Below are 26,183 nucleotides of genomic sequence, written 5' to 3'. Positions count from 1 at the left end.
CGAGAGATGGGGGAAGCTGAGAGGACATAAGAAGGGAAAGAGGACCCTCACTATGGAGACTGACTGAAGCCTCTCTTCTGCTGAGAGCCAAGAATTTTAACATAACTAAAATTCTCTGTGAGTACGGCCCACATAGAGACAGCATTCTCTTTTCCATGGAGATACTGCAGATAAGAATGTTCAAACAGCAGAGGGGAGGGCTGGAAGGAAGTGGTAGTGAGCTTTCCAGGCAGGCATGTGCCATAGAGTCTATCACCAGTACTGCAAATAATATTAATATCAATAATGATAATAAAAGAATGCTAAAAACAACAGCAAAGGACTTGGGAGATGGCTCGGTGGGCAAAGTCACTTACTGCCCGGAGTGATGGCCGGAGTGTGATCCTGGAGACCCGCGTGGTGGGAGGAGAGAACTGAATCCCACAAGGTGTTCTCTGCATGAACTTGGAGGCATGCACATGTTCATACACCCATGTGCCCAGCTGCACATACATGCACGATAAAAAAATTTAAAAGACAATAAATTATGCATAAGCCTAAACATACATGACCTTTGGATTTAAAAAATTACCATGTGCCATATGATACACACACACACACACACACACACACACACAGAACAATACTGTAGAGTCAGCTCTCTGTGTCCATCTTTACATGGGTTCCAGGAATCGAACTCAGGTCATCAGGCTTGGGCACCAAGCTCTTTCCCTGCAGCTCATGACCTTTGGATTTAACCTGACCTCTTCCCCAGCTGGAGTTTTCTGAGATCTCAGAACAGGAGCATGAACCCTGCTTATAGTGAAAACATGCCTGGATTTCTTTGTAACTGAGATCTAGTAAAGGCTCCATAGTCCCTTGTGACCTATGGGTTTAATCCTATCAGCCTGTAATACCCAGTTCTTTTAGAAGCCACCCAGGGACCACATTTACTAAAAGAAAGAAGAACATCTCTTAGAAGCCCTTTGAAGTGTAACTTCTGAAGTCACCGATGCTGTATCTGGAGCTAATGCTAAGACACTTAAATAAGAGGTCCTCTAGAATTCTGCCTGTGTCTCTACTGCCTTTTCCTGACTGCCCTTCTGTCCCCTAACACCAACACATCTGTTAGCATCCTTTCTCTTTCTTCCTTTCTCCACTTCTTTCTTCCTCCCTTTCTTTTTCTCCCTTCCTTTTCTTCCTTCTTTTTTTTTTTAAGAGAGAAAGAGGGTTTCTCTAACTGTGTGTTTCCAGTGTAGCCCTGGCTATACTGGAACTCACTCTGTAGACCAGGCTGGTCTCAAAGTCAGAGATCTGCCTGCCTCTGCCTCCTGAGTGCTGGGATTACAAGTGTGTATCACCACCGCCCAATTTAGTATCATTTCTTAATAAACTCCTACTTTGCCTCTTTCAAACAGAAAGACGCTATGATCTAGTTGTAAAACTGAATGCTGGTCGAATGTGGTAATATGAAATTCTAACTTAGCTTTGCAGGGATGACAGTGATATTGAGTTTTTGCTTTGAGGGCTCATGGTTTAGGCAAGCCTACTGAGACACGTGCACATGAAATCAACCTGGTTTGTTTCAGAGTGATCCGGGCAGATGGCGAAGATGAAACGGGCCCGGCTGTAACTCATAAGCTGTCGCAGCTGGGTGATGTGGAGTGCACCTTGATTATCTCCCTCTTCTGTGGGATGCAGCTGAAATTTCCCCTACACAAATAATCTGGTTCTCAGATAATGCGGGTCCTGTACCCTGGGCCTGACAATTCCCAGTCAGAAGTCACAAGAGACATTTTGAACTGTGCTGTGATAACCAATTTTATATTTTAAAACAAAGATCTATTCACTTCTTTTTGCCACAAGTAGGGAAATTCATGAACTAGAAAGAAATAATATCTTGATTTTACTTGGGAAAACACACTTTGGGGTGTACATGGTCTCCTTCATAATCATGGGATGGAGCTAGGGATGGGGGTTCAACCAATGGAAGAGGTGTCAAGGAAACCCAAAGCAAAGGCAAGTGTTTACAGGAGCTGCTTTGTAAGAGTTGCTTCCAGCACAGGCTCTCTGGTAGAGTACACTTGGTAAGGGTCTGAAAGCTGGAGCAGGGTAGGTAGCTCAGCTGGTAGAATGATTGATACATAGCATCACCTAAACTAGGTATGGTGGTACATGCTTGTAATCCCAGCACTGGGGAGATGTGGGCAGAGGATCAGAGGTACAAGGTCTCAGGAGAGAGAGGGGGGGGGGTGTATTGTGATAGCTGAGACTCAATTGAGAAATTGTAGCCTTCAGTGACCCTCCCAGGCCTACTGTGGCTGGGATCACCTGGACTAGACAGAAGCTGGAGGACAATGGCAAAGAGTCTGCCACTGTCATGTTTGATATTGGTTGTCTGGATGCCTAGTCATGTGTCTCCCTCTCTGGATTCCCAAGTCAGGACATCATGAGTATATATGACACTGTCCCCAGATGTGCAAGGGGAAAGCGTCCTGATGTGGTGGTGTAGGGGGTCTATGAACTCTGTGAAGCCCTGTTTACCAGGCCACATCCTGCACTATAGTATGGAAAGCAGGTTTCCTTTCCAACAAGTGGTCCCAGCCGTCCAGAACCAATCCTCGCAGAGGAGGACTTGAAAAGATATTCTGGACTTGAACAAGTGATCTCATTTTCAAACTTTTTTTTAAAAGGCAGGGTCTCGTGTAACCGAGCTGGCCTCAGATTCACTATGTAACCAAGGCTGGCCTTGAGTTCTTGATCCTCTCGCCTCCACGCACACATACTAGGATTACAGAGGACCAGTAGGATGGCTCAGTGGGTAAACGTGTTAACTGTGAAAGCCTGGGATTCCAAATTCAATTGCTGGGACCCATGTGAAAAAAACAAGATATGGTGACATACAACTATAATCCCAGCATTCCTATCCTGAGATGGGGGCAGAGGCAGGAGAATCTAATCTCCCCAGAAGCTCACAGGCCAGCTAACTTAGAGTATGCATGCACCTGTACACGCACACACACACACACACACACACACACACACACACACACACACACACAGAGAGAGAGAGAGAGAGAGAGAGAGAGAGAGAGAGAGAGAGAGAGAGACAGACAGACAGACAAGAAAGAAAAAAAGAAAGAAAGAAGGAAAGAGAGAAATAAAGAAAGGAAGGAAGGGAGGGAGGGAGGGAGAAGGAGAGAGAGGGAGGGATAGAGGGAGGGAGTAGGAAGCAGTACTGGGTTTTGGATAGGCTCCACCATAACTGGCTCCCACTCTTTTTTAAAGGGAAAAAAACATGCGGGGGACTTCAAACGGGTAATCAAGTACCCTTAAAGAAATACACAGGAAACAGGTGGGGGAATTAGCAAGCGTGTGAGGACCTGCCATGTGCCAGGCGTGGTAGGAAATAGGATGAAGAAGACACTCCTCGCCTCCGAGGAGAATGTAGGAGAGAGGGGGAGGAAACAGATGCACAGAATCTCCCGGAGAGAAGACAGCAAAGCTTCATGATCCAAGCCAGGTAACTCTGGCATTAAGCCAAAGTTTAAATTTGGACAAATTGCTTCATCTCAGTATTTCATCTACAGAACACTTTCATCTTCTCCTTGTGGCTATGTCAAGGTTATAGATTCTAGAAGGGCCAAACTGCTAAAATAAATCCTGCTGCTGAGGGTAAAAGAAGCAGGGGGATGGGAAAGGCTTTTTAGACCCTGATGCCACGAGGGCTTGTGACGGGTGCCAGTGACTAGCTTGCCTGTGGACAGAGGCCAGGACTGGGGAGGTGGTGTCTACACCCCAGACTGCTCAGGGACACCAGCATCCTGTACCTTCGCTCTTGAAGCTGGTTCCCACTGGGCATTTTATCACAGGCACTAGAGCTGCCTTGACATGAACGAGCCTCTGTGAGTCGTTCCAACTTGCCTGGTGCAGAGGGTGAAGCTGCTTAGTCCTGTAATCTTCATAAATGTTGGATCTCAGGAGCCAGGAGGGACCTTCCAGAATACGGTATCCAACCCTGCCATTTCTACTAAGGTGGGAAACATGCCCTGGCTGTGGCCACTCACCAAGGCAGGGGGACAGGAGGTGGTGCAGGCGTGTTGCCCGGGCATTCCGTGTTCCTGCCTCGCTTTCTGCTGAAGCCTAGGCCACACTGACTCTATGTTTAACATGCTTATTTCTCTCGCCCCCAAATGCCCAGTGCAGCTCTAACTTCTAATAATGACTATGCAGGACACAGTTGACACAATTTCCTCCTTATAGCTTCCCAAGGTCTCAGTTATTAGAGGAAAAATGTCTGCCAGTAGTCTGAAAATCCTTTTAATCACCACGGAAGATAATCTTTTAAACGCAGATCTACATTCTTTCAAGATTTTTCCCCGTGGGAGTAACATAGTTTTCACTGGTTCTCAGGCTCCCTAATGCTGTGACCCTTTAATATAGTTCTTCATGTTGTGGTGACCCCCAACCACAAAATTATTTTCATTGCTACTTCATAACCGCAATTTTGCTACTGTTACGAATTGTAACGTAAAACATCTGTGTTTTTTGATGGTCTTAGGTGACGCTTGTGAAAGTGTTGTTCGACCCCTGGGGTCGCCAACCCCCAGGCTGAGAACCACTGGTTTATCTGAACATGGGATGGTTGTTTTCATTCACAGAGGAGTGGCTGCTAGCCAGTGTTTAGTAAGGAGTGCGAGCCCTGGATGGTTTCCACTCTAAGCCTGTTTCTCTTCACTGAGGACCTGTCAATTTTATCACAATAATTAGACTGTAGTCTTACCAGGCTTTCTTTCCGTCAAAACCCCGCTGTGCCCTGCTGTGCTTGTCTTCATGATGCCAGGCCTATAATTACTCAATATCTTCCAAGCATTGTTTCTGGGTTGCATCCTGCACTCTAGATGTGGGTATCAGGAGTCTGTGTCCACAGGGTTTCCTATCAGGAACATCACACTGTGAACCTACCAGCATCAGAGACCTACTTGAGCTATGATAGTCAGATACCCACGGTGCATCCTGACACAGTTTGGCAGATTCATCAAATTTTCCCCACGAGAATACCTGTTTGCATGTCCCTAGAGTATCCATCTTGGTGGCATCAAGACCTAGAGTCAATAGGTGGCATACATAGGTGCTCAACAAGCGGATGGTGAATTGCAGGATGTCTCCAGTCTTCGTGTAGGGAGGATATGTACTGTGTCAACATGGCAATGAAGTAGAGATTGGGTGGGGGCCCTAGTTTCTGGCCTGGGCTAATCCAGTCTCTCGACCTCTACAGGACTTTAACAGCAGATGGCTCTGAGATGTTCTCTGGGCCTGATTCTATAAGCTGGTATCTCCAGGTCTTGAACAGCTTACCTCTAAAACTAGGGCCGACTCTTCTCCCTCAAAGCGTTACAATGAGCAAAGGGGTCAAGCATTTCTTCCGACTCTCCCTAGTCTCAGATTACGTCCACATCTGAAGCCAAGGGACCAGTACGTATACTTGCCTCATGCAGAATGGTATGGTTGCCTATGGAAAGACGAGGGAATAGAAAGGAGTGAAAATTCCTGGTGGAAAACTAAGCTTCAGATTGGATCTCTCCTTCTAGGTGCTACTGGGGAAAAGAACTGGTCCAAGAAGTACCCATCGTGTGGGGGCTTCCTACAGTCCCCAATAGACCTGCATAGCGACATCCTCCAGTATGACGCCAGCCTCACACCCCTACAGTTCCAAGGTTACAATGTATCTGCTGAAAAGCTGTTGAACCTGACCAATGATGGCCATTCTGGTAAGGGGGAGATCTCAGAGACCCCAAAAGGCAGATCTGAAGTCCTGTTGACTCCCTGGTCTGACTCTTGTGTCTGGCCAGGAAGGGCCCCCTGGAGGCACTCAGGAGAAGGAGCTAGGAGGAGGCCGTGGGGCATTCCCGGCCCACTGTCTTGTATATGGGGGTGTGTGCTACAAGTCCTGGCTCCAGTGATGCTTCTTGGCAGCACATTTCCGAATCCCATCTCTTGAGGAAGCGGGAGGGAAGAGATAGGTCTGATCCCATTGGTCCATTGACTAAGCTGCTAGGGTGAAACCAGCAATTCGGTGGGTGGACACTCAGGGTTTACAGTCAGACAGACTGGGGTTAAATCATGACTTTGACACACACACACACATGAGCCCAGGTTTAGAGTGAGTCTTTCCAACCAAGGAAATTTTCAGAAGAGTGCCCAGCAGCTTAGGATGTAGTTGATTCCAGATGTTAATTTAGTTAACAACCAAGATTAGCCATCACAGATACTAATGAGTCATCAAACTGGATAAGAGCTTTAACTTCCTTGTCATTTGGAAGAGAGATCCATTGATCTGTTTGGTGAACATGAGATATGGGGCACATCAGTCTGTTGTACAGTAAATGCTTCTGAAATAGCAATTGTCATTGGAATATAATTTTCCAACTTGGGAAGTTTTTCACTGATGGTTCTATTATCACAGGCAGGAGCCTGATACACGGATAAGTAAAGAAACAACCATCATCGGCGTAGGTTGATACTTTCCAGGGGGATCCATGAAGGTGCTGGGGCTATTGGAGTTGCACTAGGGGAAGGAGGCCAGGTCTCAGACCCACAGGCATTATTGCTCTGGTCTACCCACTTGTACCCGTGCAGGGGTTACCTGCCTGCCTGCTTTCTAGCAGGGCTGGTCTGCCCAGGGTTCAGCTGGCCAGGGCTCTGAAGGCTGCTCCTCCATTCTTCACAGTGAGACTGAATCTGAACTCGAACATGTATATCCAGGGCCTCCAGCCTCACCAATACAGGGCGGAGCAGCTGCACCTGCACTGGGGGAACCGTAACGACCCCCGTGGCTCTGAACACACCGTGAGTGGGAAGCATTTCGCCGCTGAGGTGAGTGAACCGCCAGTCTGGTAGAGAGAACCTGGCGCTGGCTCCCCTCTCTGCGGTCACTGGGATAGAGCAACCTTCACAGTCTTTGTGGGCAGCACAGCAAAGTCTCACTGCCCTGCATTCAGTCCCTTCCTTTGCTGGAGCATCCTGAGTTTGCCTGTTTCTTTTACTGTGGGATGCTGTGGAGAAGGCCAGCCTTGCAGATGGCTTGGTGGATGCGCGTGGCCCTTTTAGAAAACATACTCTGCTGTGTGCACATGAAGACCTCACAACTTGCCTGGCTGTTAATCATACCAGGCTCATTGCTCCCCCATGCTTCTCAGTCTTAATATATCATGCTGCTCACAAATGTCTTTCCCAAATCCTCCTTCCTCTTCTTCGTCATGAATTGTACTTGGAATATGAGGACACTTATTCCGGACCGCTCTTATAGTTTGCCACAGATTAAGGGGTGGCTGGCACTAAGATGCGCAGGGCATGACTATGAGCGGAGATTCTCTGAAAATGGTTTGGGATATGGGAACAGCACTGTGTCATGTCGCCTTGAGATTCTAATCCAAAGTACCAAAGGGAAAGAGAAGGGAGGCAGCATGTTCTTGCTGTCTCACAGGCATGGGATGGGCTGGGATGGTGAGGGGTCTTGCATTCTTCCACTCCAAGCTCTGAGTTGGGGATGTGGCTCTGACTGTGTATAGGGAAATAGGAAGAGATAAATGGTCAGCCAGCAGACCCCATGCTAAATAATGGTACAACCATTCTCTCCTCTGTTCACAACTGCTGAACTGCTTAACGTCTCAACCTAATTATAGGTCTCTTACAAGTGTGGAGGGGATGTGATTCTGGCCCAATAGAATGGTAGGACTGGAGGTGCACAGATTTCAGAGCAAACCCTTCCTTCCCCGGAGCTCAGGAACTGCAATTTCTTGCAAGCTAATTGCAATGTTGAGGCTTCTGCTTCTCCCTGGGAGAATAAAGTGGCAGCTAGGATGTAGGTTTGGAGAGTTTACACATTTAAAAATATTTCCAGGGTGCTAGAGAGATGGCTCAGCAATTAAGACATCGTACTACTCTTACGAAGGACCTGAGTTTCATTTCCAGAACCCATTTTGGGAGCTCACAACTGCTTATAACTCTACCTTCAGTGGTTCCGATGCCTTCTGGCCTCCTCAGATACAGTATTCACATGTGCCCGTGCGCGCGCGCGCGCGCGCACACACACACACACACACACAGAAATCTTTTTAACATTTGAAACAAAATTTTGCTATGTAGTCCTTTGGCTATGTAGCCCTCACTGGCCTGGACCTTACTATGTAGACCAGGGTGGCCTTGAACTCACCAAAAACCTCCTGTTTCTGCCTTTGAAATGCTGGGATTGAAGGCATGCCCCACCATGTCTAGCTAAAATAAAAATAAAATCTTAAAAAATATTACTAATTATTGTATCCTCTGCTCTTAAGCTAATCGTCAGACAAAGCCTGGTAAAAAATAGGTCATAATTGCAAATACGAGAGAAAAAGCATCAGGACGAGCCTAGCCAGAGGATTCTCCGGAGAGAATCTCTTTGAAGTAGTGGTTCTATTGGGTGGGGACTACAGAAGATTCTTTCTGAAGCCCTCACCAGGGAACGCCTATAGAACTAGATTAGCTTTTAACCTACTTTTTAAATTAGTCTGAAAATGGTCAGATCTGAAGCAGACTGTGGGCAAAGGTCAAGCAATAACTATCTTGGGTAATTTAGACAAACAGATATCAACTCTGCTTCCCCATCCTAAGATGGTGTGGGCCGTTGTTCATGGGGAAAGATGGCGAAGCAAGGGCTCCTAAGGAAGCCTTAGCAGAAGATGACTTACAAGAAATAACAGGACAGTCAGATGTGGTGGTGCAGCCTGTAACCTAGCACTCAAGAGGCTGAATTAGGAACTTTCAAGCCCAAGGCTGGCGTAAGCTATACAAGTAAGACTCTCCCCACCACCCCCAAATGACCCTGGTCTATTCCCTCACACTTCACAACCATCTGTAACTCCAACCAGTGCTCTCTTCTGACTTCCTCCGGAGCCAGGCATGCGCATGGTACACAGATATATACGCAGGCAAAACATCCATACACATAAAAAAATAAAATGGAATGAAAAACAGCAAAAGGGTTATGTAATGACATTAAAAATAGACCTTATGCCAAATTCCTTTTAAAAAGGGAGATAACAAATGAATAGGAAAAAAGGAATCGAGATAAAGATTTCCACACGCAATAGTCAAGGGCACAGAATAGAAGGCGTGCATTTTGCATTTAGAGCTATCCACTAGAAAGTTTTCAGATGGCTGGTGATACTATCTTTAGGATTAAAAGTCAGATTAAGCAGGATTTATAATAACAAGGGTCATAATATGTGCCTTGTACACTTTCTAAATTTAGGATTTCTCAAAAACTTCTTTACCTCAGTAATTAACTTCTGGCCTGATTAAAAACTCCACCGCTAAGAATTTTATTTTGAGAAGATAAAAGTCTACATGTGTGGGAAGTCATTTTGTTTCACAGGCTCTGAAAATCTGATTGGGAAAGCAGCTGGTAAAGCCATGCTGCGATTCTGTCTGCCCGGGGGGTAAACACCAGGGGTTTGTGCATTATCAATCACGATGAAGTTGTAGCCGGCAGCTGGTTTCCTGCCCCCACCCCTACTGCTTCCAGAGAAAGTACAGGAGTGTCAAACTACAGGAGACTGCTTGGCTCCAGAGAGAGAGAGAGAGAGAGAGAGAGGAAGAGTTCCAAAGTACCAACATCTTCTCATGGTTAATATAAAAACTCATTCATTCATTCATTCATCAATCCATTCATATCTATTATAACTCTGCTACTTTCAGGTGCCTTATCAGACTCTAGGAAGCCAGTAGACAGGATGTGCCGTGGTTTACAGGTTGGAGAGGACTGGGGAATGGGGAAAACTGGGGACAGATGCTAAGGGTGAGGGATCGTGTCTTTTGGAGGAGAGGAGAGATAGGTGCCAATCTTTCTGGTTGGATTCAAGTCTTCCTCAGAAACAAAGGTTCCTGTGAGTCACTTGCCCCCTCCTGGTTCCCTTCTCTCCTATTGCAGCTGCACATCGTCCATTACAACTCAGACCTGTACCCTGACTTCAGCGCCGCTAGCAACAAGTCAGAAGGCCTCGCTGTCCTTGCGGTTCTCATCGAGGTATGCGGTTCAAAGGGTTTTCATGTGAAGTCTGGACCAGGCATGTGTGCTGTGCACAGCAGTCGGTGGTGAGCTGCATTGCCTCTAGAGCAGGGCTGTTCCTCAGAAGGCTCCTTCTCTCTTTTCTCAGAGGAAGCCTTTTCTGTATCTAGATAGCTAAGACAGGCATGGCTTTTGTGACATTGAAAATATGAGCCCCGTTTCCAGTCCGGTTGCACAGTCTGAGGTCGCATGGCTGGGGAGGACCTGTGGGGTACAGAGATCCTTATGCGGCACCCTTAGATGTACCCATCACTGATTCAACACCTAGCATCCAAACTCCGTTCTGGAATGAATGATTTGATATCGGGACACAAGAATTGCGCCTGTATGGTGGTGTATGCCTGTAATCCTAGCAGGACGGAGGCTGAGACATAGCAAGATTTTATCTCAAAAACTGGGGGGCAGGGGTGGGGAGTGATCAACTGGCCTGGCTTTCCCCCAGTGAGGCAACGTGTTCCCATTTCCCAAAGTGTTTGCTTGCTTGCTTACTTACTTTTGCGAACTCAAAGCTCCCTTAAGTTCCAGGTTAAATAGACTGATGTAGTCTTTGGGCTTATATCAGACAACCAGGAACACACCCTATATACTGCGATACTGAAACCTGGTGTCTTCAGTTGAAAACTAGGTATCATTTGATGCCAAGGTCAATACTAACTCTCAACCATTTGGTGATGGGTCAGAATTTTCTTCCTAAGACAGATCCTCAGGGAAGGCCTCCAGCCAGCCCTCTGATGGCCACTGTCGATGTGGGCTGAGCCTATCTTACTCTGCCCCAGCTCAACCTTTCCTGGTCTCTGTTGCAGATAGGTGCCATCAATCCATCATATGACAAGATCTTCAGTCATCTTCAACACGTTAAGTACAAAGGTGAGGGGTTCTTGGCTACTTCTCATTCACGGTTACACAGTTACACAGAATAGCAATGGCGTAAGGGATGGGAGTGTTGTGACACTGGCCAGGTGGCCCAGGAAAGAGCATACTCTCTATGCCTGAATGTGAGTATTTAAGCTCTGTTACTATGCTTATGCCTCTCCTATCAGGAGGTAGACTGGTACCCTCACTCTCAATATGTCTCTCCAGGCCAACAAGTGCGCATCCCAGGCTTCAACATTGAAGAACTTCTGCCTGAGAGCCCTGATGAGTACTACCGTTATGTAGGGTCCCTGACTACACCTCCTTGCTACCCTACTGTGCTCTGGACAGTTTTCCGAAATCCTGTGCAGATTTCCCAGGATCAGGTAACAAGCCAGAGACTGTGCAGCATCTTGTTCCCTGCCACAAGCTGTTCTAATCAATGACTTGATTTCCTCTGAGTTCATTAGCAGCTCTTCAGAACCTCTCCAGTGACCTGCCGCTGAACTGCTGCAGAAATTACAGACTAAGCTCTAAAAAGAGTTAAACATCAAGCTGGGAAAATGGTCATACCTCCTGCAGTTCTTTAAAGAGAGCTGCAAAGCTGAGTTTGCAAGCATAGTCCTCAGTGGCTGGGTGGCATTTGCTGTCCAGGTGGGAGAGTCTGGCTCTTTGGTGGGGTAAAGTTCATAGCCGGATAACACATGGGCCCTGGGATTGCGGGGGCGAGGGAGTCACAGGTCTTAGAGCTCATGATCCAGAAGTGAAAGTTACGGAGCCGAAGCCATGTCATTAGCAACCACTCAGGCTGGAGTCAAGGTCAGAAGTTCTCAGGATCACCTGATTCCTGAGATGAGTCACTGCGCATCCTGCTACCCCACAGCCTGAAGGCACGAAGACGAAAAGTGTAGAGAAGGCCAATGGTATAATGATAACCCCCACCCTGTCGCTCTAGCCAGCCCTCACTGTCAAACTCCTGCTCTGTACTACAAGCTTCTGAACGGAGAAACCTCGGCAAATGGCATCTGGTGGGTGGACAGGAGAGGGGATGAGCTGAATCAGAGGTGAACTGTGTGGGGAAGCAGTCACAGCCTAACCCAGAAGCTGCCATGGAAACGGGTTGGATCATCTTCGTGGGGGTGTGCAAATGCCAGGGAGCCAGCAGTCAGATCACCAGGGGGCCTCCTCCCTCTGTCTTTTATTCTGATTTGATTATTAAAAAAGAAAGAAAAAAAGAAAAAACAAGCCCAGCCCCCTTTAAGGGTTCAGATCATGAAAGGAATGTGGTCTTGGTGAGAGGTTAAGGAGTCCTTCTCATGAGCTTTCCCTTCCTCGGGGGCAGATTCTGTGGTCATCGGGATCCTTGACAGCAGGAAGGACCCAGTCCAGTTGAGCAGAAGCTAGCTAGTGAGACCCTCAGGATGGAGCAATCTTCTCTGACTTTCCCACTGCTTTCAAATACTTCCTGCCAAGCTCTTCATGAGCTGATTCCTGAGGCTTCTCCCCAGGCGGCCAGGCCAGCGAGCATCCTCTGCTCACGAGACCCGTTTCCGTTTTTCCCCTCAGCTGCTGGCTTTGGAGACAGCTCTGTATTTCACACACATGGACGACCCTTCCCCCAGAGAAATGGTCAACAACTTCCGGCAGGTCCAGAAGTTTGATGAGAGGCTGGTGTATATCTCCTTCCGACAAGGTGAGGAAGATGCTGCGGGAGGGGGAGGTAGCAGTGTGCCCTCAGGAGACTGGCTCAGAGTCCCCTGACTTCTGAGAAATCAGAACACGTCTAGGAACGTTGGTGTGGGGGCGACTGTGGTCTCCCTTCTGTGTTCTCCGCTTCCTCAAGTCCTTGCAGAGGAGCACAGGACTTTGAGGCACATGGACGGAAGCCCTTACATCACCCACCAGTGGTGGTGAGATGTCCTCCGGGACTTCTCTGCTCTGAAGAATGATTCCTTATCCTAAGACACATGGAATCTTTTGCACGAGGAGAGAATTCAACTTCCTGCCTTAGACTCCCTCGGCATAAAGGGCTACATACGCCCTGCCCTAGGCTGAAGGAAGTGATTACATACCACAAGCATCCATGCTTCTTTGTGAGGTCAAGGGTATAACCCATGTTCGTGGCCACATCTGCTCAAAGTCTAACGTAGCAGGGCCCATTAGCAAGAAAGCACCCTGTTTCAGTTTTTTTTTTTTTTTTGGTCTAATCTTGGAACTTATATAAGCACCAGCAAACACATTCCAAGCTGGATAAAGCTGAAGAGTTTGGTGTATTCCAGCTGCAAAGAACTCGTTAGTCCTTCTACGTCTATACCTGTGATGACTAGGAGAAAGTTCCGCTTGCTTGGTGCCTCCATTGGTACACTTAGTGGTGATGGGGATGAGAGCTCTTGCCAGCCACACCCATCTTCACACCTCCGAGGGAATTTTCTCACCACACCTTCCTGGGCTTTGCCAAGTCTGAAGATCTCGGACGGTCAGAAGCAGTGTAGATCTGCAGAAGTGCTCCTGTTGTTTCTGTATGTCACACATAGCTCAGTAGCGTCGGGGGTTCATACGTTAAAACATATATACCTGAGCCCGCCTGTTAAAGGAGCCATGTCCCTCATCTTATCTCAGGCTTTTTGTTGTTGCTGTTCCTTTACTATATGAGGTTATGCTTGTCACCTGCCCTATTGAGTCACCAGCAAATGAAGACTGTGTTTCTAAGCCAGAAGGCATTAGAGATCTGCCCTTCTGAATTGACCCCCCCGACGTGGCCAGCATTGTGTCTGTAGACTGTCTCTGTGGGTTATGCTCAGGCCCCGGGGGTTTGTGCCTTGTGTTCTCTCCAGGTATCGCTCAGTTAAGGTCATTGCCCTTCTCTTCAGTTTCTGAGTCTGAAATACAATCTGGGAACAGGGTGGTCCCCCCATGACCTGAGAATGGGTAAGACAGGGACAACCCACCTGTTTTCTGGTGAATGATTTGAGTTCCTGGGATGTTTTCATTCTCTCCCCATTATGAGCACAGCATCCTCCTTCCCTAGTCTTCTAGGTGGACTATGTAGTATGTAGAGATGAACCTTTGTTCTCAGTTCTCATTGTTTTCAAGTCAAGGTCTCCTATATTTCAGGCTACCTCGCAACCCACTATGTAGGTCTAGGATGGCCTTGACTTTATGGTTCTCCCGCCTCAGCCTCTCAAGGGGTCAAAGTTATAGACATGGGGCATCATACTCTGTGTAGAACTATTTCGATTCTTAAATTTAAAGGCCTAGAGACGAGGACCATAGTCCACACACATCAGGCAAAATATTGCTTATGGTTCATGGGCTGTGAGAGCCGCTCTCTGAGCTAGTCTGTATACGTACCTGGAAAGAGGGTAATAAATACTTTCCCTGGAGTCAGGAGACCTGGGTTCAAGGCATTGCTGCTTCGTGTTCTCCTGGCTCTATGATGTGGACAAAGCACACCCTTCTTGGGCCTTGGCTTCTTTGTCCACAGGGTGGCAGGCTGGAGACCTGCTCTGACATCCTTTCTGTGCCGACATGCTGTGATTCAGAATGGATACTAATCACTGTCGATGCTCACTTTGCATTGCAGGGTCAGTGTGTGGGGGCAGTTACAAAGGATCAGAAGAAACCGTGCAGGAATTTGATTATGACAACTAAAAGTAATCCCCACTTATACCGATGGACTGTGGCACTGGGGCTAATTAGCCGTCGTCTTAGATGGGCTCAGGCCTAAGTAGCTGCTTGTAGACCGGACCATACAGGCAGCTTTGTAGCTGAGCGCTTTGGTAGATCCTGCAAGTCTGGCTGGAGTAGATTGAGCAGGCTCTAGACAGAAGCTTGAAGCCTAATCCCTGGCTCAGGACATCAGGATCAAAGCCTAAAGGTAGCTTTGCCACAGACCCTCCCGCATGGCTTGGTCAGATGCTGCTTCCATGAGGCGAGGCTCAGCTTTCTCCTTGGATAATCTGCAGCAGTTCAAGGGGAAATTGTTCACTTAGACACTGATTATAGAAACTTCGCCAAAGCACTCCCTTTCCTCATACTCCAAAACACAGGCAGCAAACAAGGCAAGATGAAGCAGCAGCCCCTAGGAGGCTCAGCTCTTACCCCCCTCTGCCCACAGGTACCTGAATCCACAAGGGCCACTCACAGCCCCTCTGGAGCAGGTCTGGCTAACATGAAGTTTCAGATTTGGAGCGTGAGTCTGTCTGACCACACGACTCCTGAGTGTTTTGGGTTCAGTTCTTTGCAGACTCTTCCATGGAAGAGTTTTATGCAGTTTTCTTTGGAAGTTAGTGAGAGCTAAGGAATCCAAGTAGAGACAATCTCTAGGAGAGAAAATGCAAGGGCGAGCGCACTGTGTGTTGTGCACGCGAGTGTGTACATGTGTGTGTGTTCTGAGATTTAATTAAATTGAAACAAATAGGATTGAACCATTTAATTGCTATTTTCCTAGAACATGCTTACAAAAGACCACAGAAAGTGCCTCTTCCTGTAAGGGATTTGTATTTTAGCTACAAAGTAGCCCTAGAGTGGGGTTTCTCTACCCTGACCCTAATGGCAAACCGGGCAGGATAATTCTCATCGTGGGAGCTTCCCTGTGCCCTGTAGCATTAACAGATGTCTCTTATCCTTACCTATTAGATGCTGGTAGCATGTTCCCACTTGTGACATTGAAAAAATACCTCTAGACATTGCCCAGTTCTCTAGGGGAGATGAAGCAAAATAGCCCCATTGAGAACTACTATCCCAGGGCATGGTCAATGACTTTGTAGGCTTAGGAACGGTTTTCTCCCCTTTAGTACAGGATTCTAAAGTTGAATATCACATGCGCTGATCTTTATTTTTTAAATTAAAATTTTATTTTTATTTTATATGTATATAGGTATTTTGTCTGCATGTATGTCTGTATACCATGTGCATGCATGCCTGGTGCCCTGGGAGATCAGAATAGGGTGTTGGACTCCATGGGACTGTAGTTATAGACAGTTGTGCGTCACTACTTTCAATACCGTGGGTGTTGGGAATCGAACCCAACTCCTCTGGAAAATCAACCAGTGTTCTCAGCCATGGAACCATCTCTAGTCTTTACTATATTATGCCATGAAAACCTGAGTCTTGTGCTGCTGATCCCAAACAAATTCAAGAGGAACCTGGTTCCCATAGCCCTTTAGAACCTCAGTTAATATCCTTCTTACATAACTGAGCAAGGCTATGAGAAGTGGCAAGAGAGAGACTTGGTCATGTCAACCACCAGGTGAGAAAGCCCTTGTTTCCTTCCATGTGTATGAGGCTTTCTCACCTGGTGCTGTTTTGATGACCTAACATCCCTACTCCAGATGGAAGGCTGCAGGTCCTGTAGGGGCTCTAGAAAGTGGAAAGAAGGCTTGGGCCTGCCCTCAAGGTGGGGTGTTAGAGAGAAGACTCACCTGAAGCCAGCTCAGGTTTCCTGAGAGCCAGGTACCCTGAGCAAGAATGCTAGAAAGAGCGTGGGCCAGCACCCAGAAGTGAGTCAATTTCTTCCCAGTCAAAGGCACCAACTCTAGTCCAAATGGTGGTGGATAGTAAGGCCAGGGCCTAGCAAACCTGATTACCTAATATTGGCTAGCTCTCCTCAAGTATGTTAGGGGCAGGGAAACTGGAGAGGCACAAGGAGGCCAAAACGTTTCCATAATCATGTCTTTAGTGGGCTGCTCCGAGGAACTGCATGCGCTCACCATGGATCTAGAGCCAGCTGAGGGGCATTCAGATGCGTGAGTGTGCTGCACTATTGAGCTTGCTGGACGCAGACAGGGAGGGCTCTAACCAATGGCCATTGCAGAGTGATATAACTTGAGCCTGCTTATCCCGGAGAGATCCGCATAGCTTTAGAAAAACTTGCAAAAGAGAGAAATTTTACCCAGCTAAGATGGCTAATTAATTTTTTTGGGACTAGAACTTTATGTTCCGTGGTTATTGACCTTGTGTTTCTTCAAGTTTCTATTTATAAATAAAGCTATTAGACGGAAGAGTATCATCAGTTCTTCCAAGGCATCCAATGAGAAACCAGAGAAGTTCCTACCTTCAGATTCCTAGACCTGGATCAGGGGTCTGAACTGTCAGCAGCAAACATCACTGTGTTAAGAAGTGAAGTTCCAGTCCCCTCAGCACACCGCGTTTCCCCAGCACGGCCCTAGCTGTGCACTGTGGGGACAGGAAAACAAACCAACAAACAAGCAAACACTCCCCTGAGCATTGCATCTTCCTGACGACAAGCCCCTGACACAGAGCAGGCTGAGTTCAGGAGCAACAGCTGGGGAAGGGGCCAGGCATAAGGCTGGACCCATTCCTGATGAGGCCCCTGGCTGATCCTCCCATGTGAGCTCTCTGTGGCCGCCATCCTTGTCCTCAGCCTCAGTCCCCCAAAGTGCGGGGCCTCCTAAAACAGGGAAGGCACATGCACTAATCACTAGTCTTTTTGTCAGGAATGACTCTCTCTCATTCTCAAAGTTCTTTCAAGACCCAACTTTAATCACACCCTCTCAGAAGCCCTCCCTACTACCTGGAGGGAGCTTACCCACCTCTTTTATCTGACTTATTCATCTCTATTGTAGTATGTGACATATAACTGAGTAATTATTTATTATAATACAGTAAAACGTGAGAGAGAGTTATACACGGCACACTTACATCCTTATGGAAAGGATGCCAGTGTCTCATGTCTCATTCATTCTTTATTCCTGGCACCATGCCCGGTGTATGTTACAAGCTTGCTGAAAGAATATAACGGACCGTTTCCTTTTCCCCTTCCTCCCCACCATCTTCTCTTTAGAATGGTTTACACATATGCCTGGCCAGTTGTCAAATTTCAAGTCTTACTTTGCTCTATTCTAAGTTTGCAAACAATGTGAAAATAAAACCCTTTGTAAGGGAAATTCAAGGCTAGAGCTTGCAGCCGAGTTTTAAAGGCCCAGAGCAAGCTGCCAACGGATGCTACACTTCTCATTGCTCCGAGCTCACGGGGATATGAGCTCCCCATCCTATTAGCCTTTGCCCCCTCGGCCCTGGCAGCCTGGACCACTGAATGCAAAGCACGAGAGTTGGCATGGCACCTGGCTCAGAGCAGTGTGGCAGGCATGCTTGCCATTGGGGTGACAAAGCCCTCAGTGTCTATCACAGTTTTATAAGCCAGCTTCTTTATAGAAGTCATTCCCTCATTGCATTTGTATAAGGTTGATGAAAAGCAGTGCCTGGTTAAAAAATACCTTCCAAAGACAGCAGCAATGTGTGCTTGGTCACCGAGGGCGTTTTCCTAAGCAAGTACAATCTGAAGCGAACGCTGGTACTGGAGCCCCTTGACCCTATGGCTTATGACATCACGCAGCAAGGGTAGTCTGTTACCGTTCTAAGCCAATGTCATGGTTCTTAATCATTTAAACTCCAGGGAAACCTAAACTCTCCTGGAGACCATGCAAGACTGGCTCATGCATATATCGTTCCTACATAACATGTTGTTCTTTGAGAACAGTTCATGCTTTGACAGGAGTTTGAAACAAGAGATTGTATCCCACAATGAAACAGAATTGAAAGTAGAATGAGAAAATACTAGGCTGTTGTTCCAGGTACTCCAAGATGTGTGAATGAGGGCTTGCTCTTCCGGCTGGACTTGTCTGGGTTTGTGCTTGAGGCTTCAGAACACCTCAAGAGCAGTTAACCAGCATCCTCGGTGCACCCAGATGCAGGAGAAGATGCAGCTCCTGAGCCGGCTAGTCCAGGTAGCAAGGCCTTTGTGTTAAGCAGTTCCTGCCCTTCTACAGGTGTCCTGCCTTCCTGGACAATGCTGCTGGCTGTACCTGTGCACAATTTCCTTTTGTGTGTCATATCGCCCTATCTCTGTTCACCCTGGCTGGTCCCCAAGTGCTCTCTGGAGGCACTGAGCAGGCAGCGCTCCCCGATCTTCTCAGCTTGAGTTTATCCATCTCAGGAGTCTTTTCTGCTAGGTTCTCACCAGCTGGATGTCATGGGCCACCACTGAGAACAGGCCTGTCTCCATTTTCCCCGTTTGTCTCATCATTCTTTAGGAACTCTATGTCATTGTCCCTGTTTGGAAACAACCAGTTTCTTCGTTGAAGCTGAAGCCCTTTCCATCCTGAACCATCTTGGATACCTGTACTCTGGTTGCCCAGAGACTAGTCTCACCTGGTTGAGCCTCTGCTGAGAAATACTTCACCTTCTTTTTCTGGCTCTAGTTCCCAAATTATTGATATTTCTCCTAGCTCCCTAGTTATTTGGCTAGCAGATGCCTTGGCCCTATCTTCAGTGGGCCTCAAACCCACCGAGCGAGGTCTTTTTGCTGCAGACCATGTTTGGTATTGCTGAAATTGGTAGGATGATGGCATTCTAACCACATCTTCCTGCCTTGCGTCTCATGGGGAGGTAGAACCGTTTACAGTGACCCCCTTGTTAGGGCTTTTCTTCCTTGGAACCTTAGCTGTTTTCTTTTCTTTCTTTTTTTTTTTTTTGCAACATCAAAGTCTTAGTTGGAAATTCACTTATTCCAGTCTCTGCACCTTTCTTTGTCTTATTATTGTTTGGGTTCACATCATTGCAATTTAGTCCCTGACAGGAGTCCACCCAGGAGTAAAAAACCTGGGTGGGAGCCGGGTTCAATTATGCTGTTGTTGAAATGTTGCAGAACAAGCAAGGAAAGCCAGACTCTTCCTCCAGAGCAGCCACCAAGCTGAGCCACTCTGGAGAAAAGCGTCACTCTAGGGCCTAGCTCCCTATGGGCTTTGCTTAGCAACCCAAGACCACAGCACACAGATAACCCCTTCAGCCATGTGGTGGGCATGCTCAGCTGTTTTGGCCCATGTGGCTCTCACATGTTGACGGTGACTGTGAAAGACATGGCCCAGCTTGGATGACCTAGCTAAGTGGCTTCCTGGAGACAGTCTTATGTGGCTGGATCAGCACTACGGAGTTTTGGAGCTTGAGGAACAAAAGTGTGTTTCATCACAGGGCTAGAGAAGAAACAGTCAGCTTGTTTAAGATAGAAATGAACAAGGTCTCTGGGTTCCATAAAAAAAAAAAAGCCAGCAAACTCAAGAACTAAGTTGTGCTCTGCTGGGACTCCAGGCTGGGGGAGTGCACAGTATATGGCGTAGAGCGTGAAATTACCCACGTGGGAACCTGTCCTGTGTACATCTAGAGCCAGACACTGTTCCCTGTGTTCAGTTTACCAGGGAGGCCTGGCCAGGCAATCGACCAGGGCAGTTACTGAAGAACTAGGAACGACTGGTGGTGGCCAGTCAGAACAGGAACAGTCCACCTGTTCTGGGGGACACTCTCCCCGTGTTTACTCAGCTTAATCTCATGACAGCCGGGGCCACTCAGGTTCAGGCCTGTCTCCGAGGCTTGGCAGGCTTGATGTGAAATTGCAGGGTAGTGGAGAACTGGTTTAGGTGGTATGGGCCCTGGGGAACCAGCCGGACTCTGGCCACAGGACAGGAGAAGGCAGGTGAGCCAAACCTGACCCTGCAGCCTCAGGTCTTGTGCCTCAGCACGATGGAAGCTCCAGGGTGAATTGTTACCCTCTGCTAGCACCTCACACTCGGCCAGGGGTCGCCCGGAGTCTTGGTGCCTGTGGTGGGCTTTACAGGTGCAGGCTATCTCTGTGTGTCAGACTGGGTTACCACAGCCTGTCACACCCAGGCTTCTAGTGTGAGTTAGAAAAACACCATAAATAGACAGCAAAGCAGGCAGGGAGGCATGCATGCACACATGCACGCGCGCGCGCACACACACACACACACACGCACACACACACACACACACACACACACACTGTGAAGTTTCAGGAAACCACTGGAGAAGAGGGTGTATATAAACAGACTTCTTTAGATGGAGGACTGGTTGAGAGGAGGATGCAGAGTAGTGAGAACCTGTAGGAGGCAGACTAGGGGCTGCTCAGGGAGGATGTATAATTAGGGTCCTCTATTTATTTAGAAAGACACAGTCACGGGTGACTATGCCCCTGGAGATCCCTAGTAGGCTGTGGGATTTTATCTTTGGTGGCTGCGCCCCACTCAGAACTCTAAACTCATCCCACTGATTCCTGATAGTGACTCCTTGGGAAAGTCATAATACTCCAGTCTCATGAAGCAGAGAAGATAATACTGGGATAGTAGAGGGGTTTGTCCAGTAGGACCGAGCAGAAATGGCAAAGAAAGAACCCAGCCATGGTGCTAGAGTAGGGGGGAGTAGGGGGAGGTGGGTGGCAGTTTCCTTACTGAGGAAGGCAGCTATCAGAGAAACAGGAAGCAGCCTGCCGAGGTAGACTGATTCTTACTCATCCCCTTTGCTTCTTTGGCCACTATGACAAAAAACTGAAGTCTTGCCCTAGCAAAGAAAGGGACTGTGGTAAAAGAACAAGGGATGGAGGAGGAAACAGTATGGATTCCTAGGTGGGAATTTCCCCTACCCCATCAACCTAAGACAAGGCTGACCATCCACAAACCTGGATAAACCCCAGAAAATCCACCGAAAATAAAAGTTTTATGCTATGCACTGGTCAGACCCTTCACGGTCTGACTCTAGATTAACCTCCAATCTTTTCTCCCCCCTTTTAAGTAGGACTCCTTACCGACACAGGACTGAGTCTGGGTATGTGGCTTCTGGAGTGTGCATGTTACAGCTGGGTGACCCCATGATTTTCAGTGTGATCCGGGCCTGTGACACTTTCAGCCCATCTTCTCTGCTTCTCTGCTGTCGCTTTGGCTGCTGGTGTCACTCAAGCTGCTCTCTAACTGAAAAATGAACTGCCAATCAAATGTTTCTCTAATGAAAACCCTGAATCACTCTGTGATGTGTTTGCAAAAAAAAAAAATCCCATTTACGATATTCTGTTGGTTAAGGTTGGAGGGCCTTGCCTAAAGACATCCCTGAGAATAAGGTTAGGTCACAGGACCTTGACCACGGGCTTGGTTGTTTGGGACTACAGTGAATTGGGGGTAACACTGATAGAGTCATCCCAAGAAACCTCACATCCAGCAAGCAAAAGTAGACTGAGATCTTACTCTGTAGCCCAGGGTTTCTCAAAGTGTGGTTCATAGACCACAAGCATCAGCATCAGCTGGAGATGTTTGAAAACCAAATGCAGATTCCAGGGTCCCTGGTCCAATAGTCGGAACCAGTTCTCTGAGGGCTGATCTTTTGGAAAGTCGACATTGTGAATGATGACCCGTGTGCGAGGTTGGGGACCCCGCTGGAAAACCACTGTGATGTGCTGGGGTCCCTCTAAGTGTTCCCGCCAGTCAGTCCCACATAGCCAGAGACCAGGATCTGGGAACAGAGGTGGGGAAGTCACAGTGCTCTGAGGACAGCTACAGCGAGGACATACATTCACACTCAGGTGCTATGGGATCAGAGGAGGAGAAGGGTGGAATGTGACCCGTGCTCCCTGCCTCCTCTCCAGGTATCATCCTTTCAATGGCCCTGGCTGGCATTCTGGGCATCTCCATTGTTCTGGCGGTGTCCATCTGGCTCTTCAGAAGGAAGAAGAGGTGAGTTGGTTTGGATTAAGAATTCCCGTTCTAGATGTGTGGTTTATGTACACTCGTGACGATTGGCCTCTCTGGAGGCAGCTTTGCGGAGCCCCTGTGTGTAACCCACACTCTCCTAGGAGCACTGCTCTGGAAACACCAGTGTCTAGCTCCTTGCGTGAAACACTGGTCATTTAAGGGTTGCTGTGTTCCAGTGTGGAGGTGACTCTGCCTGCCTTGCGCTATGGCTAGTCAGCTATGAGGCCCCAGACGGGTCTTTGGACTGAGATCTTTCCACCTGGTTTTTCTTCTATGAATCCAATAAGAAAAGCCTGACCTTTCATTGACATTAGCTATAAATACCTTTGTCCATAGTTTTATTGCTATGCTTGGGTTTTCCTAAAATTTTTATTTTTCTTGGTATGGAAAATAAGGTTTCTAATTATGGCACCAGAAGTTGAAGTGGGGCTGACAATGAGACCTGCTTCAGAATGCAGGTCTAGTACAAAAACAAAAAGCAAGTAGGTTCTGTTTTAGTTACTGCTTGGTATGATACCGTTCTCTCCCAAGACCAACAGAGCTGGGTGAGGTCCCCAGAGAGGACTCTGGACTTCCAGACCTCCTTTATTCCATGCCTGAGCCAGACTGCTCTCTGGCTCCCTCCCTCTCTCCTTTTTGACTAACAAAGAATTGTGTTCTTATTGTTCCTGTAGCAAAAAAGGTGACAACAAGGGAGTCATTTATAAACCAGCCATGAAGAAGGAGACTGAGGCCCACGCCTGAGGTCCCTGGCCCTCTCAGACATCCAAGGAAGGACCTTGCTTTGGACACTACATGCTTTGGCTCTCTGGACACTTGAAATACCTCAAGGTGTTCTCTCGAGCTCAACCGTAACCCCTTCCCCAGATACTTGTGAGGCTTCTGGCTGGGTTTCACCTGTTCTGCTTAAGCCACCCCAGGGTGACCTGTGAGTGGGATATACTGAACTAGGGGGCAGGAGCTTTCAGTGGATTTTTCTAGCTGCACGAGATGGCTAAAGATTTAGAATTCTGGGTCACAAACCTAACCTGCTGATGGGCTATTATGGTTTGGAAAACACTTCCATTCTAGGTTCATCTTGATACATTTCCAGTGCCCTGGACATTCTAGTTATTCTTTAACCTTCCAGACTAGAGCGTGTACCCTTTGCTCAGGTGATACTTTGGAAACTCAGCTTCCTCCCTCAGGGAGGAGCTGTCTTCCTTGGATTTCCTTCTTCCCTGACAGACCCTCCAGCCTGACCAAATGCCTATGGGGAAGAATTGAGACAAGAATCATCAGATTATCAGAAAGAAAGAAAAACCATAATATACTAAGGCATTGCCACAGCCCTGTCTTTTGGGTTAGAGACATTGGCCAAATCTTACAGAAATGCAGGCTCAACTTCTATTTCTTAATGGAGATAAAGGGAGACAGAGAAAGGGAAGCAGATGGAATGGAAAGGCGTACATTGTCCAGGAGTCTTGCTTTGGAGTCAGAACTGGAGTCAAGATACAACATAAGAGAAATTGAGTCTGAGCTACTGTCTGCTTAGCCTCAGGAGGACGGTTTGCTTTGTACTCCGCTCCATTGCTGGAAAGTGAGTTGCTCTCTGTCTCCTGGAGTAGATGCGATTCATGGAATAATCTACTCTGCTTTGAACCCGTGGGAAACAGACAGAAGCAAGACAGCTGTGCAACTTTGTCTCTTTGCCCTGGTGTCACTTCTACCTGGTCTGATATCCCTGCTATCGACTCGGTGTCAGGGCTATCTACTCCCCTGGCTGGGGGGAGTCTAAATGATGTTTGGTCAAAATGTGTTCTCATACTCTCAAAGCAGAAAGCTACCTGCACAGAGCCAAACCAGGTTCCGGTATTTAGGTACTAAGACCAACAGAATGCTCCCAAGATTCTCCCTGTTCTTCCCCCTCAGTCACACAGTGTCTGAGAATACTTAATTCCTTACTCATGTTCTTCCCGCAAAGGTGAGAACCTGTGGATCACAGTCGGCTCTGTGGCTCAACCGTAGCCTCAGCCTCCAGCCCCTAATTGCTAGTTGCCTGACGTTCACAGGAAGTTCTCCCATTTCGTCTCATTTTGACAGCATGGAATGTCCTCTTGAAGTACAAGGGTTTTTGTTTATTTTGTTTTGTTTTTACATCTTTCTCCTTCTACACCTTCCTCTGACTTGATAAAAAATCTTTTTCTACCATTACAACTTTTCATGGTGGCAAGCCCTGCGTCTTTGTAACGTAATTCCCTGGGCAAGGTTACAGGTGACCCAGCGGGGGCTTGGCTGTGTGTGCAGTGTATGCGCATGCACACAAGATCTCCGGCAGCCTTGGAGTCTGGGTACCCACCCCCCCCAGCCTTGCAACCGACGACGTGCCTGATGGTATCACCACAGTAAGGACAACTCTCAAAGAGAGATACACCATTTAGTGGGCCTGAATTGTCAGCCGGAAACTAGCATAAAGCACGCCAGGACAGCAAGACTGTCGCAAAGAACTATACCCCGACACCTTGTGTGAGAACGCAGCGAGCTCGTCGTGCCTGGCGTGAAGACTGGCCGTGAAAGGAAATGTGCAAGGAGGGGGCAACAGTGGCATTTCTCCTCCCCTCTTCCCATTCAGCCTGGCCCAGACACTCAGTCCTCGTTTAGTCCTCATGGATGAGATGAAACGGAGCCAGGGAGGCAGAAAGAGTGCTCCGAGAACCAGCGCCGTCCACCTTTAGCTCCTGAAGATGCAGCTTTCTTCATATTCCCCGTCCTTCTGTGGACACGGGGCCACCACTGAGGGACCGGTGCTGTGGTGTGTGCGCAGCTTGCCTCACACTTCTTATCTCGGTCGTGTGAGGTGTAAGGTGGGTGCCTAGGAGAGCCTGGGTGGGCGCAGGGCTGGGCACACGACAGGTGAAGAAGACCAACACAAGGCATGGGGGTGGGGCATGCACTGGGGATGTGGTGGGGGGGCACTGGTTCCTGCAGTCTTTCCTCTGCCTCTAACTTGAGGAGAATTCGAGTCTCACTGTTCTTTTTTAGTATCCATGGCTTTAATAGACATTCTAGAATTTGCTGCACTGACTGTCTTAATCATATTTCTATTCCTCTTCCTCTCGATTCTCTTTGAAGGCCTCCTGATTGGCCCTGACAAAATACCAGGGGTGATATAGTATCTCTGGGTCCCTGTGCCTCTCATGCCATAGGCCACTGTGATGATGGCTTCTTTAGCACTTATATATTTATTGTACCAATGATTGTAATGAATACATACTCTGAAAATATAAGAAATTATAATAAAAATGTTTGTCACATTAGACTGATTTTTTTCCCCCAAAGGTAAGAGTGGATGGAGCATTTCTATTGGTGATGAGTAACTAATGAGAACAAATGGTCTTCTCCTTTGCGTCCAAAGGAAAATACACAAATGGACTTAATCGCCCAGGATGGAGGGGCATAAAGATACATGGTGTGTGTAGCTTTGAGTCATGTAGCTGCTAATAGTAAGGCTGGGAAATCCAGAGTGATTAGGGGAGGGCTTAGGAGGAAAACAGGGTATAAGCTGGTCCATGAAGAGCAAGTCACAGGATGCTTGCTTTCCCGGCCATTGAGAAGCCAAGACAGGAGCATCAGGAGGCCAAGGCCAGGGATGGCAGAGATGGCTAAGTAGTTTTTCTTTTTAATATTTATTTATTTATTATGTATACAATATT

The 26,183-nt window shown here is 47.7% G+C and overlaps 1 protein-coding gene across 6 annotated transcripts in view; it reads left to right on the top strand.

Annotated features, from left to right (window-relative positions):
- Ca12 (carbonic anhydrase 12) overlaps positions 1 to 25,787 on the top strand; it is a 57,541-nt gene extending 31,754 nt beyond the window's left edge. The window contains exons 3-11 of one of the 6 annotated variants that reach the window (XM_075965408.1): positions 5,571 to 5,750; positions 6,710 to 6,855; positions 9,950 to 10,045; positions 10,891 to 10,954; positions 11,168 to 11,325; positions 12,506 to 12,632; positions 21,545 to 21,574; positions 22,386 to 22,473; positions 23,166 to 25,787. In XM_075965408.1, the coding sequence (XP_075821523.1) occupies positions 5,571 to 5,750; positions 6,710 to 6,855; positions 9,950 to 10,045; positions 10,891 to 10,954; positions 11,168 to 11,325; positions 12,506 to 12,632; positions 21,545 to 21,574; positions 22,386 to 22,473; positions 23,166 to 23,235 (959 nt within the window). In that variant the 3' untranslated portion in view covers positions 23,236 to 25,787. Of the gene's footprint in view, positions 1 to 5,570; positions 5,751 to 6,709; positions 6,856 to 9,949; positions 10,046 to 10,890; positions 10,955 to 11,167; positions 11,326 to 12,505; positions 12,633 to 21,541; positions 21,575 to 22,385; positions 22,474 to 23,165 lie in introns of all 6 variants that reach the window. The other 5 variants (XM_075965405.1, XM_075965404.1, XM_075965406.1 and 2 more) reach the window with 5 other exon arrangements.
- The last annotated feature ends 396 nt before the right edge of the window (positions 25,788 to 26,183 follow it).

This window comes from Microtus pennsylvanicus, chromosome 3, assembly GCF_037038515.1.
Source record: "Microtus pennsylvanicus isolate mMicPen1 chromosome 3, mMicPen1.hap1, whole genome shotgun sequence".
Taxonomy (NCBI): Eukaryota; Metazoa; Chordata; class Mammalia; order Rodentia; family Cricetidae; genus Microtus; species Microtus pennsylvanicus.
This window is presented reverse-complemented; position numbering and strand designations above follow the sequence as displayed.